Here is an 18,731-nt window from a genome sequence, read left to right on the forward strand (position 1 = left end):
CCCTTGTACAGCGCTATAAACTATGCGTAAAGGCGCCATCTTACGAAAAATCGGATAACATTTACTCCATAAAAGTTGCTATAATGTATACGAACCGACTTCTCTTCTTGGAACGTCGATTGTGCTCATTTTAATTGTTTCCTGTACCCATTGTAAGAGACTGAAAGCCGCAGTGTATGTGTTAGTAGATGTAACATACTGTACAGCTTTAGTAATGTTAGTTTTTAACTCAAAATCATAACAGTTTTTGTTTCTTTGTTTTCCAAATTTACTTGCAGTTTCTGATGCCAACCATACGGCGTATTTCAAGTTAACAAATGAACGAAATGTATTCAGAAAATTCCTATTTCTTTAAAAAACTACTGAAAAAAATAAGTCTATTACTACAAAACGGACAATAAGGGAAGCATCACCACAAATTTCACCTCAGGTTTATTTCTTCTCAGAAACTGACATACCCCTTATATTACACCACTTAAAAGCGATACCAGTGAAACAAAAGCATCGTATCAGCATAAACTTTCAGAATGTCCATTTTAACCAGTCTTTTCTCCATGACCCTTAACGTGTTCTTGCTAGCATGTGGTCTGCAACCACAAAAAACTGATATGGAAAATCGCTGCCGGTTCAAACACGACTTGCGCAAATCACGAAGTCGAACCCCACCGCTAGGGGCGAATAGTGAGCAGAAGTCAAGAATATTCTAAAGTTTAGCTTTTAGACTTTACCTTTATTTGCTACGCTTGCACATTAGGTTAACTTTCATAAATCCAGGACATATTTTCGGATAACAGAATTAATGAACATAAAGATTTTCTGAAAAATATTGTTGTTTCAGAACATTGTCTCTCTTACGCATGGTTATACTCTTAGAGAAGGTCGTAGGGAAAAAAACAGATAACACCAAGTAGAATGTGCTATAATCTATGAAAGCCGTTTTAACTTCTTGAAAGTACGGGAGAGCTGACTTCTGATATTTTTTTACTGTTTTCATTGCAAAGTTGGAAGCCGCAGTGTATGTGTTAGGAAATAGTAGGCCATATACGTGTATAAGCGCTGTTTAATTTCAAGCTTGAACTTGGGACTTTGCTGTTTCTCTCTCTTTCAAAAGAAATTTTTCTTGCAGTTCCTAATGCAAAACAAACAGCAAATTTCAACTTGTCAAAAGAATGAAAAGTTTTAGAGATAAATTTCTATTTCACTAAGACTAAAAAGTATAAAACAGTAATTCTCAGCTGTTAAAACTTACAAAGTTTTGTTCATCTTTATAGTCGAAACCTTGTTGCTTCACTCCACATCTCAAGTACTTTAGGCAAAGTACAGGCAAATATTTAAAGATCCAATGGTCAAAAAACGGATAGATTAAACGAGGATCAACTGTCTTTCGGTTCTTCCAACCGCCTTTTGACATAAGAATAATTTCCTTTTTAACTCATAAAAAATATCTAGTCTTTTTGATAAAAAAGCTCACCTGTAAGAAGACTCACTAACAGTCCTATTCCTATTGTTCAGAAAAAGCCAAACATTGTGTAAAGTTGATAGGAAAGTGCATACAAATTCGCTTCTGGTGGGTTGTAGGGAGTAGTTTCTTTCGCTGTAGTTGTGATATCTAGAGAGCTAGTTGTGGTGTCATTTTCAAACCCAGGACAATTTTTAGTACTGTAGGAAAGTTCGTTTAAAAATTCCGGTGATGGTGGATAGTTTCGACTTCCTATGAAAACCCAAATAGCCGCTGCAAGACCGGAATTAGCGCCAAAAAACGCTCCCTGAAATTCACGAGAAATCACATCGTCTTTTTCATCAATAAAAATGTTTGCGGAAAAACCGAATATCTTTAACGAAAAGCATAAAACTTACCACAGAGTTTGCAAACGGAAATAACATGCCAAGAGTATAGAGTCCGAGCAGAGGACCACCTACTAGACCAAGTACGCTGATTCCCGCCTGTAGTACTTGTCCAAGGCTCGAAGCCAAGTAGGCAAAGAGCATGCAAACACTTCCATAAAATATAATCATCCCTACATGTCGAAACAATGTAAAAGTATTTTAAACTTAATCAAGGTGGTGTCTTATTGTGTGTATAGTTTTCACACCCCTGGATATCCACGTGAAGGTTTCATCACTCCAATTAGATGTTGGTTTGAGAAAGTCTTGCACCGTAACGCTTGACATTGCAGTGATGGCGGTTGATACAGTGCTGCAAATATGAAGTATAAGTTTAAAACGACTGAGAAAACCATGGCGTATGTGCCAGAGCAGGCATCGGACGTTGCTATATAGATGTTTTTGTAGGCGTATACTCACAGGGATGTTACTTGAAATAATCTAGCATTTCAGAGTATGCATTACAAACAGACTATTAAATTTTCTTCGTTTTAAAATGCAGTTACCTGAGACTACCTGAGTAAACACATGTGATGAACAATCCCGGCATTCCCGGATAATCTTGAAAAATGTCCAGTACAAGGTAAGGCATAAGCTGAAACGTTTTTGTGGAAATAAATGCTTTTTTTTGAATTGTAGCCACCAACTCTTTTTTAGAACAGCTCTACACATTATAACAATCTATATATCATTCGACTTTTCAAACATAAAGCGTAACAATCATACCTGATCAGGTTTTTCAACAACACCGTATGAAAGTGGATCGCAATACTGGTAGTAAGCGTACGCAATAAGCCCACACATGATTCCAAATACATTTAGCAATACGACACCTATGTTGTTTAGCAAAACTGCCCTGCAGAATAGAACAAAGCATTATATAGGTTACAGGCTCAGAACCGTGCTTGACATTAATTTCCAAGCTATTGTGACAAACAATTCGTATTTAACGGTGCAGGCGTGTTACCATAAAAACTTTAAAAAAGTCACACTTTTTAGCTTCGTGGAATGACTTGCACGAAAGATATCTTTGAACCTGGCCTTGGTTGACCCCATATAAGGCCAGGAAAAGAGACCCACCACCAAACGTTAAGCTCCATGCTGTGTGTCGAATCCTCGGATCAGCCTTAAATCTTCACAAAAAGCTTTTTCGTTTGTTTCTTGCTCATGTACCTTGGTTGTTAACTTAAAAGAACAGATCTTGTCATTTCTGGACATTAACAGTTACACCTACATAAGTTATTTAAAGAATCTCTTTTCATTTACTTCAGGAATTCGATTCTTCCTCCTTCTTCACATGCTCTCCAGATGTTTTCAAACCCTCCCATCACGACTGATCCTCGGATAATGATGCTGATGAATCCGATCAACATAATGATAGCTTGAAACGCATCAGTCCATATAACTGCCTTCAATCCGCCCTTTATGAGAAGACGGTAAGGAGGTTGTGTATCTTATGTCTTTGTTCATAACTGCAGTTTATTATATTGAAGCAGTTTCGTGAAGCAAAATTCGTTCACATGGTTAAGTTTTTGTTTGTTTGTTTGGATTAGCTTTTGCATAAACTTTAGAAATTCATTTTAGGTTGGTAAATGACTTTACTGTATTTTATCTTACCAACGCACTGTAAAGGACACAAATGGCGGCAGTTGATATGATTGCTCCCCATAAGTGAAATCCCGTGACTGCGTAAATCATAATAATTACTAAGTTTAAAATTGGAGATGGAAGCTTTTATTTGTCCAGCTGGTAATTATAATTGATCATAAAATGTTGTATTGTTAATGTGGAAAGTAAATGTTTGAGACAGCAGACGATACTGGTACAGAATATAAGAATGTGAATGTAACATACTGTACAAACTTTGTAAAATTATTTGTACCATGACGATCTTGATTGCGATTAGTTCTACGTTTCAAGAACTCTACCAAAAACCTGCGCTAAGGGCCAGTGCTGGGGCGTATATCACGATCCCAATGTAGAGTGCGGTTTGTAGTAGATAGAGCAATGTTCCTTCGATTCTGATTAGTCGATTGAAACGTTTCTCAAGATACTTGAAATATACAAAAGGTATTATGCGACCCAGATGTCAAAAAATAATTTCGTCCTTCAATTCGCTGTAGGTTCTGGTAAGCTTATTGATCCTTGGCTATACCTTAAACTTTAAACGACTAACCTCGTATACACTAGATAGATAGCTGCATGTTGTAAAATGTCGGAATGTAAATTTCAGCCACGACTACTGACATCCATAAAAAACCTAACATATACCTGAAAAAATTTGTCAGTCAATGTAAGCAGTTGGACATGATCTAAAACACGTGGTTTAGTTGTTCGGACATAAAAACATAAAAGTAAACTACTACATCTAAAGGCTTAATAATCCTGCTCAAAACTATGTGATACTTGCAGTGTATATTATGATCTTTTTCGAGCGCAGTGATGGCGGCACTATGTGAGCATATAGTTTTATGTGGTGGAAATGCTTTATTTTAATTGGCGCATTTCTTCACTTACCACGAGAACATGGTCCCGTATCTGTAAACTTCGGACGGAGTCCCAAGAACCACCAGAGCCGACATGAAACCGACCGATAACGAGAAGGCAACAGGGTAGGCGCTCATTGACCTGTTCATGACACTCCTCTGTTACATTTATGTCACATCGTTGTACGGGCAGGCGATTCATGCTTATAACCCATTACCATAAACATACTTTACGATATTTTTATAATTTAATTTACATTTCAACTTACCTGCCTCCCATTAAATACTCTTCAATGTTCTGTTTTTTTCTGTCTTTGATGACGTAAAATATCCCGATTGCTGTAGACACGGACAACATTAGAGCAAACACCAAGTAATCAGCGAGAGAAAACGTTTTCGGAGAAAAATCCATACTTTTATGTATAAGTATATTGTACATGCAGTATATAATCTAGCTAAGTTGCATGTTGCCTGCACAATTATAAAAGTAAAATTGACAACAAATTTTAGTTTGTGAACTTGGAAGTGTACTTAGTAGATTTATACGTAAGACGCACTTGTGATTTGAGCCTACAAATTTGGTAGGATTTTTTATTACAAATTGTTACTGTTTTCTTAACGCACTCGGGTATACAATAAACACTTTCAGGTTGAATCCAACCTGACCTACAAGAGTATCGATGTAACACCACTAGAAACACCAGCTTCTTGAATTTTAGAGGTTCAAACGTCTTTTTGAATTTTCTGAAAGAGTGCGACCAAAAGATTAGCCTATATTTTGCTCACATAAGCGCCCTGAAAGTCATTTTCAAATGTCACAAGCTATTGCAGGTGGTCAGGTGAAGTTGACCATCCTGACCAGAGTGACCATCCTGACCAGAGTTGGGAATAGCATAACGCTTGATTTTGCTGCAAAATCTGCACTTTGATTTTTGGCATAATTTTGATAGCCTACTATATAAGTTAGTATTTATAATTACTAAAATCAGATCAACATTATGCAAGTAATAAGTATAACCTCTTCATGTTACAACAGGATACAGACAGTGTTTAATTCGCAACATTTGTTTGCTTCGGTTTGATTCTACGTAACAAATTTGATGATATGTTGGTTGTGTTATTGAGTCGGTTGGGTTCCCGTAGGACAGTACCTTTATAACTCTATAGTTTACTGCCATAATAATAATAACATTGAGTATTCAATGAACCTTACTATAACAGACAACCGCATGCAAAGTTGGCCAATGCATTCTACGTTCTAGTCGTTCTACGTTGGTTACAGTATAGCCGTAAGACTTGGTTTAAGTTTTTGACGCTATACGTTGTTTTATACCATGTCTGACAATACAGTATTGTCGTTTTTCTAATCTACCAGAAATTTATAAAAAGACTTCATTCATTTTTCTAAATCCATTCATGAACTTTATTCTTCTTTTTTATGTTGACCAAGCAATTGTTCCTATGAGTAGCTCTGCCTTTCGTCACTCTCTTTCCGTTTGAAAGAAAAGTGTTTGCAAGGCAATCCGAATACAGATGTCGAGCTTATCACGTTTTCCGGTTTGGTTTGGTTTAAAATTCACTGTAAGGTCTTCAATTGCGCAATGCGAAAATGCGAATTTCTTTTAACTGCAAATATCTTACTACCAATATCGGCTGAAGAAAGAAAAAGCACTCGTTAATCAATCGTATACAAATTCTGACATAACGCAAAGCAAAATGGAGAATATATGAAAACGAACGGATGCCAGGAAACTGCACGCAGGACATATGAATTTCCTGTCTTTGAGATTCATATGCATTTTTGTTTGCATTTGAGAAATGTAAAAAACGTCTTCACTACAAATGTTCAGATTTCAAATGAAATAAAAAAATAAAGATTTTAGTTGAAAAATTCACCCCAGTAGTCACCAGAGTAATGTGGGTTGTTGATTCATCATCCCATTTTTTGTAACAATAGAAGTTTGCTAAATGTTCTTTTATCGTCCTACATACCCAAAGGAATTTTTATGCAGATCTTATAATATTTTAATACTATTTATGATGTACTCATGTGTGAATAATTTTCAAACGCCGTACTTTTTTGACCTGAATTTATTGTGTTTTTTATTTCAGTTAGCTTTCTGGATTAAATAAATCTAACGACTAGTCCAACCATGCAATGCAATGTGCATTATGTTCACATTCAGTTTAGCTCTACCTAGTTCGACAGAAGTATTCTGATTGCATTAGTTCTGAGTATTTGTGTTTTTGAAATGAGCATTCGTTTGGCTAAATCAATTCAACCGGGTTTCAATAATTAATAGTTCCTAGCCTGATCAACGCCCTAAGCGACTGACTAGCTGAGTTGCAATGATTCGAATCACATTTTGCAAAAGTGAATAAATACACACTGTATAGTATATTGTGGAATATAGTAGGTTGCGTATCATATATTAGAAACGGTGAGTCTAGAACTTATAAACTTCGTGATTTTGTTGTTTCTCTCTTCTCTAACATTAACTTGTTCTGCAGGGAGTAAAATAGGCATTTTAGTGAATATAATGAATCTATTTTTATAAGTTTTGAAAGGTAGTTCTGGCTTGTTTTTGCACATGACGTTTGACTTCCTGGATAAACCAAGTCTCCAGTTATAAAACTTACTCCTTCACCGTCCCCATTGTACGATGCTTGTCGTTTTACTCCACATCTTGACCTTTTCTTGAAATACTCCGGCAAGCATTTAAAGATCCAGTGGTCAAAGAATGGATAGATCAAACGAGGATCAACTGTCTTCCGATCCCTCCAACCGCCTTTTGAACGAATGATTAATTAAAAGTCCTGTATTAATCTTTTTTTCATTCTCAGCGTAACAAATTGTATAATTTTGTGATGAGGAACTTACATGTAAGAAAACTTGCTAACAATCCTATTCCTATCGTCCAGAAGAAGCCAAACATTGTGTAAAGTTGATAGGAAAATGCGTACATATTCACTTCTGGTGGCATGACAGGGGTTGTTTTTTCCAACGTTGGTATCATAGCTATAGGACTAGGTTCGGTCGCATTTTCAATACCAGGACATTTTGCAAGGCTATAGGAAAGTTCATCAAGAAATTTCGGTGGCGGTGGATAGTTTTGACTTCCTATGAACAGCCAAATCGCCGCAGCCAGCCCAGCATTTGCACCGAAAAAAGCTCCCTAAAACTTAAACCATTAGAGTGATTTTACACCGTTTATCCATATATCAATGAACAGTTAAAAAAATTGCAGAAGATGTTTAGCCAAAAGCATAAAACTTACCACAGAGTTTGCAAATGGAAATAACATGCCAAGAGTATACAGTCCGAGCAAAGGACCACCTACTAGTCCAAGCACGCTGATTACCGCCTGTAGTACTTGTCCAAGGCTCGAAGCCAAATAGGCAAAGAGTATGCATATTCCTCCATAAAATATAATCATCCCTACGCACAAACAACAAGTTAAACTTTGTAAACTTAATCAAGATGGTTTAAAAATTTCGTACCCCTGGATATCCACGTGAAAGTTTCATCGCTCCAGTCAAATGTTGGTTTGAGAAAGTCTTGAACCGTAACGCTTGACATTGCAGTGATGGCGGTTGACACAGTGCTGTATAATACGAGAAAGGTGGTAGGCATATATGAATTTTCCTACAACATTCAAAGCGACACTGGTTCGCTAGATTCCATTAGCACCATTTTTACAACTCGTGTGGTAGCTGAGTCTACAGCCCGCATTGCCACACATAGGTTAGAATTCCTGTTAAGCTCACTTAATAAAAATGAAGCGAACGTCGATCACGCCCGTGAAAGCTGCAGCAGCAACACGTGAGCGCTCGTGCTGTTGCGCGAAAGTCAGTCAGCAACAACAAACAGTTTGCATGTAAAGCTTATTTCACGCGTTCCCAGCAGTCCCACATAAAGATGATGGAATGCAAAACAAAAGCCAGCAGTAGTACGGGCAACAGTAACCGTCACTGAACGCATAAAGAAATTTCACCGGGCACAAAACGCTATAATACCACACACACTTACACTCACTTACAACACACAGTACAGTATGTACATTTGGATGCATTTTACAGCAGTGTCACTGATTAAAATTAAACGGTTAAACCAACACGAAGTTGTCAGATTTTTAGCCATTCTACAGTCATAATCAATACCGCAACATCTTCAGTTAGCACAAGGTACGGTATGCGCCTAAGAAAGAAATTTAAAAACTACGTTTGCCGTAAATAAGTTCGCATTTATGATTTATTTACATTCGATCAATTTACCTGAGACTCCCTGAGTACACACATGCGATAAACAATCCTGGCATTCCCGGATAATTTTGAAAGATGTCCAATACAAGATATGGCAGAAGCTGAAACAATTTAACGAAAATAAGTGTTTTGGTCTTGATGAGTCAATAACTAACTCTTTTGTTTTTTATTAACTTTGATTTTTTATCGCTTTTAACCGACGTCTATAACTAACGTTGTATAGATTCGACTTTTTAAACCTAATTTAAGACAATCTAAGATGACAACTTACCTGATCAGGTTTTTCCACAAAGCCATACGAAAGTGGGTCGCAGTTGTGGTAGTAAGCATATGTAATAAGTCCACATGTTATTCCTAATACTGTCAATAATACGAGACCGATGGAATTCAGAAAGATAGCTCTGTAGTGTGGAAGAAAGCAATTTACAGGCATCGGAACTGTTCATGACATAGAAGATTCCGATTTATTGATAGGCCTATAAGAAACTTCTTTTCGAGGTTATAAACATGTTTCTATTTAAACTTTAAAAATCTCTTACTTTTTAGCTTCGTAGACTGATTTACACGAAAGATATCTTTGAACCTGGCCTTGATTGACACCGTAAGTAGACAAAAACTGAAACCCAGTTCCAAACGTCAAGCTCCATGCAGTGTGTCGTATCCTTGGATCAACGTCAAATCTGCAAAATCTTTCTTTGTACAGTGCTCGAGTTTGTTATGTTATTATTTTGACTTTTGCTTTCTATTGTAGTGGGATCCTATATTCTGCCGAGCGAAGATATCTGCGTCCAGAAAATAGATTTCTTTTCATTTACTTCAAGAATTCGATTCTTCCTCCTTCTTCACATGCTCTCCAGATGTTTTCAAACCCTCCCATCACGACTGATCCTCGGATAATGATGCTGATGAACCCGATCAACATAATGATAGCTTGAAACGCATCAGTCCATATAACTGCCTTCAATCCGCCCTTTATGAGAAAAATGAAGGTAGAGAATTTGCAAATTCTTTGTAAGGTAGCCTATAATCACTTATATTTGGATACAAACCTATTGTTGCGTGGTTTTTATCAGTAAATTACCGCTAATATGTTGTTAATATTAAGTAGGGGAGACCGGGGTTGGATGCTGTTAAGCACTTTTTTCTGTTATTAATTTCACACGAATTATGTTAAGAACTTTAAGCGTTTAAGGAACTTTGGGTTATCAACCACCTTTCAGAAAAACATTGCATATTTTCACATGAACTTTTGCTAATTATAGTTAATTAAAATTTTCGCTTGTTACAACAATTCCCGAAATTGGGGCAAGGCGTAACACTGATTGGGGTAAGTCGTAACACCGATTAGGGTAAGTTGTAACGCCTCTCATAATGAATTGGTTATGTTTTTGTTGTATCATAGATGGTTTAATGCATCTGGTTAACGGCCTTGTATACCGAAAATTAAACTGCTAAAATTTGACTTTGCAGTAGCAAAACGAATTTATTACCTCTAATTCTGTAAAGAAACCGAACATAATCTGAAAACTATATACGTGAATGATCTCATAGAAAGCGATATTTGGCGGTATTTAGCGCTTTTCGACCAGTAGTAGATTTTATTTTATCGGTGGTGTTACAACGTACGTAACCCTGTTACGTTTAACCCCAGTCTTCCCTTATATTTATTAAACTTCGTTTCAACAACAGCGATAATAATAATAATGATGTGCTCATCTTACCAACGCACTGTATAGAATGCAAATAGCTGCAGTTGACATGATCGCTCCCCACAGATTAAATCCGGTAACTATAGACAATAAACTAACAGTAAAATAAGAAATAGAAACGCTTGTGTTGTTTAAGTGACAATTTTATATAAAGAGTTTGGCTACTTCGATAGCAATACCGGTAGTCTACAGTAAATGTTTCTGTTAAAAATTTTACTTTGCAATTACGTAGTCTTTACCTCAAGCAAGCTATAAGTGACGATACCTGAGCTTAATGCTAATGCTGGAGCGTATATCACGATCCCAATGTAGAGAAATGTTTGCATAAAATAGAGCAATGTTCCTTCGATTCTGATTAGTCGATTGAAACGTTTTTCGAGATACTTCACACAGCATAAAACAACAAAAATACAGAAAATTGTTTTATTTTGACATTGTTTTGCCTAGGACTCTGAAATGGCTTGTTTCATCGACTAACCTCATAGACACTTGATAGCTTCATATTGTAAAAGGTGGGAATGTAAATTTCAGCCACCACGATTGTCATCCATACATAACCTAAAAGAGTCCTAAAAAGCACTGTCAATCGATCATGAGCAGAAGAAGACAACTCATTACTTAAAGGTTAGTAAATCTATGGATATATAGCGGTACAAAAGCAGAATATTAAAATGTCAATACTTCTGCTCAACACGTCAACCCGTAAATAGGAAATAATGTAATACTGTTGTCGATCTTGTTCTGCAGTAATTTACATTCGACAGTCATACGGTTATAGCTTAACCATAACCTTACGACGTTTTTGTCTTTTGTCAAAAGCGGAAAGACGTGATGTAGTTCACAAGAATTTATTTCGCTACAAAAAGCTTAACGTTATGACATGACATTCCTTCACTTACCATGAGAACACAGTTCCATATTTATAAATCTCAGATGGTGTACCAAGTATTAACACAGCCGACATGAAACCGACCGACAGTGAGAATGCAACCGGACAAGCGCTCATTGACCTGTGTATGAGACACTTTTTGTTTATCTATGTTATAAATTTCTAAATCGTATTTACAATAAAATGCTGGTAATGTCAGCCCTTGTCTTTCCTTAAAGATATCTCTTGGAAGTTAACGCATGATATGCGTCGCTAAGTTACCTGCCGCCCAAAAGATATTCTTCAATGTTTTGTTTCTTTCTGTCTTTGATGACGTAAAATATCCCAATTGCTGTAGACACGGACAACATTAGAGCAAACACCACATAATCAGCGACAGTAAATGTTTTCGGAGAAAAATCCATACTTTTATCAGCTTAAATGTGGACGGTGGATTTTCTGTTAAAATATAATGCTGGTTGTAGTAAAAATTTTGATTAGCTTGTAAGCGTTCTTTTGAATATATATACAGGATAATAGGAAAATCCAATCCTTAAATGTTTTCATAAACATTCTTCGTTTTCATAAAATCAACTACCATACTGTAATTGCACTGCACTATATTGTCTAGTCTTGCTGTTCTCTATAAAGAGTTAATCGATTTTAAGGTTTTAGAATTTAGGCATAACCATTTCCATTACATATTTCCGTAGATTGCTTACGTATAGGCTACCGTTCTCATAGCGTATTTTCTCAAGCACATTGGTTTTTATTATTATGTAAAAATATTTTTACAATCGCTTAACTATATGCCAATGATAGGTACTATATTTCCTATCTTATTAATGACGTCAGATTTAACTAAGTAATAATGTTGCTCAAACCTTATGATCTGATGTTGCAGAAGTTGAACTATCAAAGCTATGTCGCCATTCACTTCAAAGTACAGTGCATACAGCAGTTTCCGTTTAGCGGGAGAAATTTTCTGCACAGGAAACAGCATGAAAGATCAGCTTGACAGCAAAGTAATTCAGTCTTATGGTAAATACCAATTTATGGTGAAATCTTTGTATAGTTTTTGAATAACTGGCATTACCTAAGATCAGTGGCTTTCAAACGCGGACCGCCACCGCCAATGTTTTTATGCTGACCGGTGCCGCTTGCAGTCGCCCTTTTTACATCTATATCTTTACAATAATGTTTCGTATAAATAAATAGTTTAAACTAAATCTAATTAAATATAATCGAACTCATTCTTTATTAAACGTTATAAAGGACAAGCAGATCAGTTTTGAGTTTAACACACACCAAATACACGTTTTGTCTTATTATTGCACATAGTTTCGAGACGTCGGTTCCTGAAATTATTTCTACATTTTTACCGGTCCGCGAAGGACTAAAAGTCGAAAAGAATGGTCTTAGATAACGTGACTTTCATGTTTACTACATTTTGGTTAGTTGGTTGGTTCAATGGTTAACAAATGTGTGCATGATTTGTAAGCCCCGACAAATTGATCTAGGATCCTGAGTGGAACTGCACCTGCGAATATCTTACTCATCAAATCCTTATTAGAATATGACTCGAAACTATTCTTTTGCTTTTTCTATTTATTTGTTGGATGACAACACGCAATACGAATATGCAAAGCGAAATAGACAAGAATACAGCAATATAACAAATGTGCAGAAGCAGTCCCGACGTTTATGCAAATAACGTAATACTGTTTACTGCGTATTCATGCGTGTGTGTGTTTTAATACATACAAAATGAAACATATTAACACGTTTTTGCTTTAACTAAAAATTTGAGCATCCATTGATATCTGCTTGCTCCGTCTTGTCACATTTAAACTCTGGATTCAGATATGTCGCTCTATTTTCTTTCTGCAAATGAAATCGATCGGTTTGTGACTCATTCACGATTAAAAACGGAATATGTTTATTTGTTTCCTTTTTTAACATATTTCTGCCGTTAAAACAGGTTGTGTTTAACATGCTTGATAACACGGTAATACCATGGTTTTTGTACGCGAGTTTAAGCGGCTTATTTACTAAAAACATACGTAATTTCATGATTTCAGTTAACCAATGAACCAATTTATGTGATCAAATATTTTTTCTTACCAATCCGGTCACCGAATAAAGTTCCACGTCATCTTTCTTTTCGTCGTCATGTTGAACGCCACATCGCATGGCCTTCTTGAAGGATTCCGGGAGACACTTGAAAACCCAGTGGTCAAAGAATGGATAAATCAGACGTGGGTCTACTCCCTTACGACCATACCATCCACCTAATAACAGCAAATGTTCTTAGATTTAGCACACCTGGTACTCGACCAATCTCCTTTTTAAACTTCTAACTTATATGACTTATAATTGAAGCACAATGTTCGGATAGCTTTGCTACAGGCTAGTTGCCTATATGTGCCTACTGTTTTTGCTGTAGGTTGAGCTTGGTCAGAACATTCTTATGATACTATAGTTGATGAGAGTTGTATATGCGCTTTTGAATGGTTATATCCAAACGTATAGCATGCACAAAAACACGAAAGAACCTTAAAGGCAAAATCAAGCAAACTCGACGACTAAGCTATTCAGGTACTTTTCGAAAACTTACAAGCAATCCCGCTGACCAGCAATCCAACACCAAGAGTCCAGCAGAAGCCCCATACCGTATAAAGCATATAAGAAAGCGCGTATAAATCAGCCTCTGGTGGCGCGTTGTCCTGCGTTTGTGGCGGTGATGGAAGAGTCGTTGTTAATGCAGCTGTAGTTATATTTGTGAAGTTACCGGGACACATTGCTGTGCTGTATGAGAGTTCATCCAGGAAATCTGGCGACGGTCGATAGTTTCGACTTCCAATAAATACCCAAATTGCTGCTGCGAGTCCTGCATTTGTTCCAACAAATGCTCCCTATATGGAGATACAGTGTAAGAAATAACAGGAAAGCTGTCAATCTTCAAAAGTGTTTGCATAGTTGGAAAGTTCAATCGTATATAATATAAGTAATTGTTAAGGTGCTTGCAATGTGTGGCTGTTTGTTCGTACCCAGCTATTAGCAAACGGGAATAAAATCCCAAGCGTGTAAAGCCCAAGTAATGGTCCTCCAACCAAGCCAAGAACGCTGATTGCTGCTTGCAAGAGGTGGCCCAGGGTCGATGTCAGATAAGCGAATAGCATGCACACTCCACCATAGAACACGACAAGACCTGTGTAGCAGGATAAAAGGTAATAACTGAGCCTAAACCGACAAAGTTTTTGTGTTTCTGTATTTTTACTCACGCCTAGGTGATTATAAAGGTATGAAAAAGCTCACGGGATTACCTCTTGACACCCAAGTGAAAGTGTTGTCCTCCCAATTGAAATATGGTTTTACGAAATCTTCTACAGTGACACTTGCCATTGCTGTTATTGCCGTGGATACAGTACTGAAATGGAAAACGGGTCGAACATCGTTTGTATATTTGTAACAGCTTTTGCTCATACAGTATATTTCTATGCAGAGACAAATTTACCTGAGGCTTCCTGAATATACACATGCAATGAAAAGTCCCGGCATTCCTGGATAATTTTGAAAAATGTCAAGCACCAGATATGGAAGAAGCTGGGAAATAAAAGGTTATAAAGACTTTTTCGGTTTTGTTTTTACAGGCTAGATATTTTAGGTTCATTTCTGCACCTGATCTGGTTTTTCAAGGACTTTGAATGAGATAGGATCGCAATCTTGGTAGTAAGCGTACAAAATTAACCCACACATCACTGCAAAGACATTCAGTACTGTAAGTCCAATATTGTTAAGCATAATTGATCTGCAGAAAACAAAAAGAATAACAGTTTTTTGAGGATCAGTTCTACTCCATAAATATAGGAATAAGCCACATATCAAAGTTAAAACACTTACTTTTTCGCTTCCTTTACCGATCGACACGAGAGATATCGCTGGACCTGTCCTTGATTCACTGCATACAGCGCCATGAACAAGAAACCGGCACCAAACGATATGTTCCACGCTGTGTGTCTTTCTCTTGGATCAAGATCAAACCTATAATCGTATCATATTACCCGTTTAACTTTTTAGGTGGTTATTAAAAATGCATTTGGTAGAAACTGTACTTGCCGTGATTTAATGCATGCAATAGTTGTTGAAAATGAGTTGGTAATATATTTATAACAAGCTTTATAGGGAGCTAAGGAAACTAAAAGGTGTTTTGGCCAGTTCTTTTACATTAATGTTGTGTATTTTAAGCTGCGTGAGTGTCTGAATGAATAAGAATAATTTAGGACTCCATATAGCACTTAGTTGCTTGTTTACTTCCATAACTCCAGTCTTCCACCTTCCAGACATTTATTCCAAATGTTTTCAAACCCTCCCATTACGACTGATCCACGGATAATGATGCTGAGGAATCCGGCCAACATTACGACAGCCTGAATTGCATCAGTCCATATAACTGCCTTCAATCCGCCCTTTAAAGACAGAATTACAAACCCGGCTTTAAAATTGTAGGGAAGTTTTCACTACAGCGCTTAGGAAACTGAAAATATCATCTATGTGTCGACATAAATGACGGCAAATTGCAACATGCTGGATTGCAACTTACCAAGCTGCTGTAGACGATGCATACGATACCGGTGGAAACGACTGCTGCCCACAAGTTAAATCCCGTTACTGAAGATCGAATTTGTTTAAAACGGTTAGAAAATACAAATTTAGTAATTCAATCAAAAATATGTTTCAGCCAACTTATAGGCCTAATACGTTTTAGCACAAAATGCAAACAATTTGTCTGTAAAAAGCGTGTTTACCTGCATTAAGAGCCAGAGCCGGCGCGTAGATGACTATTCCGATATATAAGACTGTTTGAAGCATGTACAACAGCGTCCCTTCAATTCTAATCAAGCGACTGAAGCGTTTTTCCAGGTACTTTTGAGAGTAACATGTTCTCAGTTTGGTTATGACTAACGATGCAATACAACACGTTAAGCAGAATAATCTTATGCAAATTTTACCATGATACGAAGAAACTACGATTAAAGCAATTCCCTCTACCTCGTACACACTCGTTAGCTGCATGTTGTAGAATGTCGGGATGTAGATTTCTGCTGTCACAGTAGACATCAGCACGAAAGATAACAGAATCCTAAAATATAGCCACGAGTTTGCAAAAAAATAATTTGGAATCATTTCGATTTTTACAAAACATTTTGCAACTATTTTGCGCTGAAAAAGTGCAAGTTAGATGAAATAAGGTTTTTTACCCACCATATATACATTGTGCCGTATCTGTAAACCTCAGATGGCGTCCCAAGTACCAACACAGCTGACATAAAACCAACCGACAGAGAAAACGCAACAGGGTAGGCACTCATTGACCTAAGTCAAATGGGAAATTGTAGCTCTAACTAATTCACTTTAAGGCCAACAGTGAAACCATTCAACAATTACAAACACAACTAGAATTACAAGTCAACAGTTTTTGGTGGAAATTGAGATAAACAGCGACAAAATTTCACCTTCCTCCGAGCAAATATTCCTCTGTGTTTTGTTTCTTTCGGTCCTTGATGGCGTAAAATATCCCAATTGCCGTGGAAACGAGTAACATCAAAGCAAACACAACATAATCTGCGACTGAGAAAGTTTTTGGAGAAAAATCCATCTTAATATCGCTGACTTATCAAAATGTATTTATCAGTTTTCCTATATGGTTACCTATAGGCTATAGCAATAGACATTTTTCATTTTTTAATAGTCAGTGTATGCAATATGCACATCATATTTACACCTATATAGTTACGACTGTTAATTTTTTCCTTTAATAACTCAATATTAATTGTCTGTAAACAACCTTTTATGGAAAGCTGACAATCACAGATAGAAAGGTGGCCTTTTCTATTCTATATTTAGTATTTATTCGATCAACTTTTGTTTGACGCCAATGTCTTTCAGAGAAAATTTTGCCTGATTGTTAAACAACAAAGACATTGCTTCTGTCTCATGTTCATCAAGTCATACGGACAACCTGCCAGCAAACGCAATCGATTGTTTGATATGAAATTTGCAAAATAACATGTCACCATAATCGTTGACGAGAGAGATGGATTTATTGTTACGTGACACCACGAAAGGTTGATGAACTTTGTGCAATCCACCATTTCCGTGTTTTTTCATATGGGAGATACCCGACTGCAAAATTTACGTCTACTTTGCCTGGTCGCTATACACACTGCTCATGCAACAATGCACTAACTTTATAGCGATTTCTGTTTACAGAATTTCAGTTCCTTTATACATCTAACATTCTCATTGAAGCTCATGCGTTTTTTTTGTTACATCCAACACCCATTAATGCAGTTATACAAGGGTTGTCACGGTATTCTATTTCCCGATACGTTTACCCGCCATATTAATTTTTAATGAATATTTGATTATTTCAACCTTGAATCATTAACAAATAAGCCTTAATGTAATACTGTGCAAATGTACAAATGTTAACTTCAGTAATATAGACTATAACTGCACTTTTAGCATTTATCGTTCATACATCAACGACCTGCTATAACAATGTCCCAGTTAAAATTGAAACAGGACGCTTCCGTAACCTGACATTTTCACCTGTGTTTGCTCGTGCTTTTAACAACGCTGTCCGAAAAGCTAGGCGTTTATTTAAGATTTAATAGGTCGACCCGCAGCCTCAATATATTAACCTAGTCAATGTTTGAAATCTTAATGACGTTAATCAAAGCTGGTGCACTGTGAGGTGACATCGTGTAGTTTGTTCTTTGTCGTATTTCATCAGAACTAATCGTAGCCTATATGTTCACGTCATTTTCATAGTTTCTTGCAACCAAACCTAAATGTTATCACGTATTACCGTAAACATGACTCAAACCTACCTTTTAATCTTAACCTAAACTCGAGTACCTAATAGCTAAAATCAACTTTTTCACTGCGTGACCCACTTACGGTGAACAACTCACTTGTGGTGCCGTTATCATCACAACAGCTGTTGTTGACACCTTGCAAAGCCCATTATAATGCTTGCAACCATATCTAAGAAACATATGACACAAACAGCAGCTAAAACAATTGAATTAAATCTTATTTCGCTATTTGATGGCGTTATATCTACCATCATTCTTTCCGCGTCTACAGCTTTAATATTCAATATAATTTGGCCCGAGTTGACTTTTATTTGTGGTCCGTGGTAACATTAAGTTCGACCACCCTGAGTTTAACATTTATTGTTTCTACTGAAATTAAAAACACGCCTACGTCATTCGGGAAACGTTTCCTGGGGAACTTTTCTTCCTTTTAACACTTCGTTTAAAATGATCGAAATGTGGCCAATTTTCTGTACTTGCAAATCATAATCTTCTTTCTTTAAAGTCGCTGAGCCTTGGGCAAACTCATCTATTAGTTTATTTAGAAGTTACCCCACAATTCTAAGTATGAGCTGTAATCTGTCGGACTGAAAAATGTCCGTGCAGCTTATGCACTTCAGGGTATAGGCCTATATAT

At 36.7% G+C, this 18,731-nt stretch overlaps 2 protein-coding genes and 1 pseudogene across 3 annotated transcripts; all 3 read right to left on the reverse strand.

Moving 5' to 3' along the window:
* Positions 1 to 755: 755 nt before the first annotated feature.
* Positions 756 to 5,229, reverse strand: LOC143446265 (sodium-coupled monocarboxylate transporter 1-like; annotated as a pseudogene). Its single transcript, XR_013113908.1, has 14 exons — positions 4,640 to 5,229; positions 4,402 to 4,512; positions 4,061 to 4,155; positions 3,820 to 3,937; positions 3,502 to 3,569; positions 3,151 to 3,305; positions 2,877 to 3,017; positions 2,611 to 2,740; positions 2,391 to 2,479; positions 2,094 to 2,197; positions 1,858 to 2,018; positions 1,472 to 1,766; positions 1,250 to 1,401; positions 756 to 1,129 (listed from the first exon to the last, which is right to left on the reverse strand). The product of XR_013113908.1 is annotated as a sodium-coupled monocarboxylate transporter 1-like (transcript).
* A 1,595-nt stretch (positions 5,230 to 6,824) lies between these two features.
* Positions 6,825 to 11,635, reverse strand: LOC143446998 (sodium-coupled monocarboxylate transporter 1-like). The gene is made up of 13 exons (XM_076946892.1): positions 11,493 to 11,635; positions 11,242 to 11,352; positions 10,821 to 10,911; positions 10,582 to 10,725; positions 9,449 to 9,603; positions 9,173 to 9,313; positions 8,905 to 9,034; positions 8,646 to 8,734; positions 7,872 to 7,975; positions 7,649 to 7,809; positions 7,252 to 7,546; positions 7,011 to 7,159; positions 6,825 to 6,875 (listed from the first exon to the last, which is right to left on the reverse strand). The coding sequence occupies exons 1-13, from the start codon at positions 11,633 to 11,635 to the stop codon at positions 6,825 to 6,827; spliced, it is 1,764 nt and encodes a 587-aa protein (XP_076803007.1).
* Positions 11,636 to 12,817: 1,182 nt separating this feature from the next.
* On the reverse strand, positions 12,818 to 16,927 carry LOC143445770 (sodium-coupled monocarboxylate transporter 1-like). Its single transcript, XM_076945084.1, has 14 exons — positions 16,727 to 16,927; positions 16,476 to 16,586; positions 16,263 to 16,353; positions 16,019 to 16,136; positions 15,814 to 15,881; positions 15,525 to 15,679; positions 15,114 to 15,254; positions 14,892 to 15,021; positions 14,728 to 14,816; positions 14,537 to 14,640; positions 14,261 to 14,421; positions 13,828 to 14,125; positions 13,335 to 13,501; positions 12,818 to 13,094 (listed from the first exon to the last, which is right to left on the reverse strand). The coding sequence occupies exons 1-14, from the start codon at positions 16,867 to 16,869 to the stop codon at positions 13,008 to 13,010; spliced, it is 1,863 nt and encodes a 620-aa protein (XP_076801199.1). The 5' UTR covers positions 16,870 to 16,927; the 3' UTR covers positions 12,818 to 13,007.
* Positions 16,928 to 18,731: the final 1,804 nt, after the last annotated feature.

The sequence above is a fragment of the Clavelina lepadiformis genome, chromosome 2 (assembly GCF_947623445.1).
Source record: "Clavelina lepadiformis chromosome 2, kaClaLepa1.1, whole genome shotgun sequence".
Taxonomy (NCBI): Eukaryota; Metazoa; Chordata; class Ascidiacea; order Aplousobranchia; family Clavelinidae; genus Clavelina; species Clavelina lepadiformis.

Excerpts from the sequence above, each read along its gene's own strand:
- LOC143446998 (XM_076946892.1), bottom strand. The coding sequence starts at position 11,635 with ATGGATTTTTCTCCGAAAACATTTACTGTCGCTGATTATGTGGTGTTT. Across the intron at positions 7,810-7,871 it reads TTTCACGTGGATATCCAGGG|GGATGATTATATTTTATGGA; the intron begins GTACGAAATTTT and ends GTTTGTGCGTAG. Across the intron at positions 7,160-7,251 it reads GTTAGCAAGTTTTCTTACAT|GCGGTTGGAGGGATCGGAAG; the intron begins GTAAGTTCCTCA and ends TTCGTTCAAAAG.
- LOC143445770 (XM_076945084.1), bottom strand. The coding sequence starts at position 16,869 with ATGGATTTTTCTCCAAAAACTTTCTCAGTCGCAGATTATGTTGTGTTT. Across the intron at positions 14,817-14,891 it reads TCCTTGAAAAACCAGATCAG|CTTCTTCCATATCTGGTGCT; the intron begins GTGCAGAAATGA and ends TTTATTTCCCAG. Across the intron at positions 14,422-14,536 it reads TTTCACTTGGGTGTCAAGAG|GTCTTGTCGTGTTCTATGGT; the intron begins GTAATCCCGTGA and ends CCTGCTACACAG.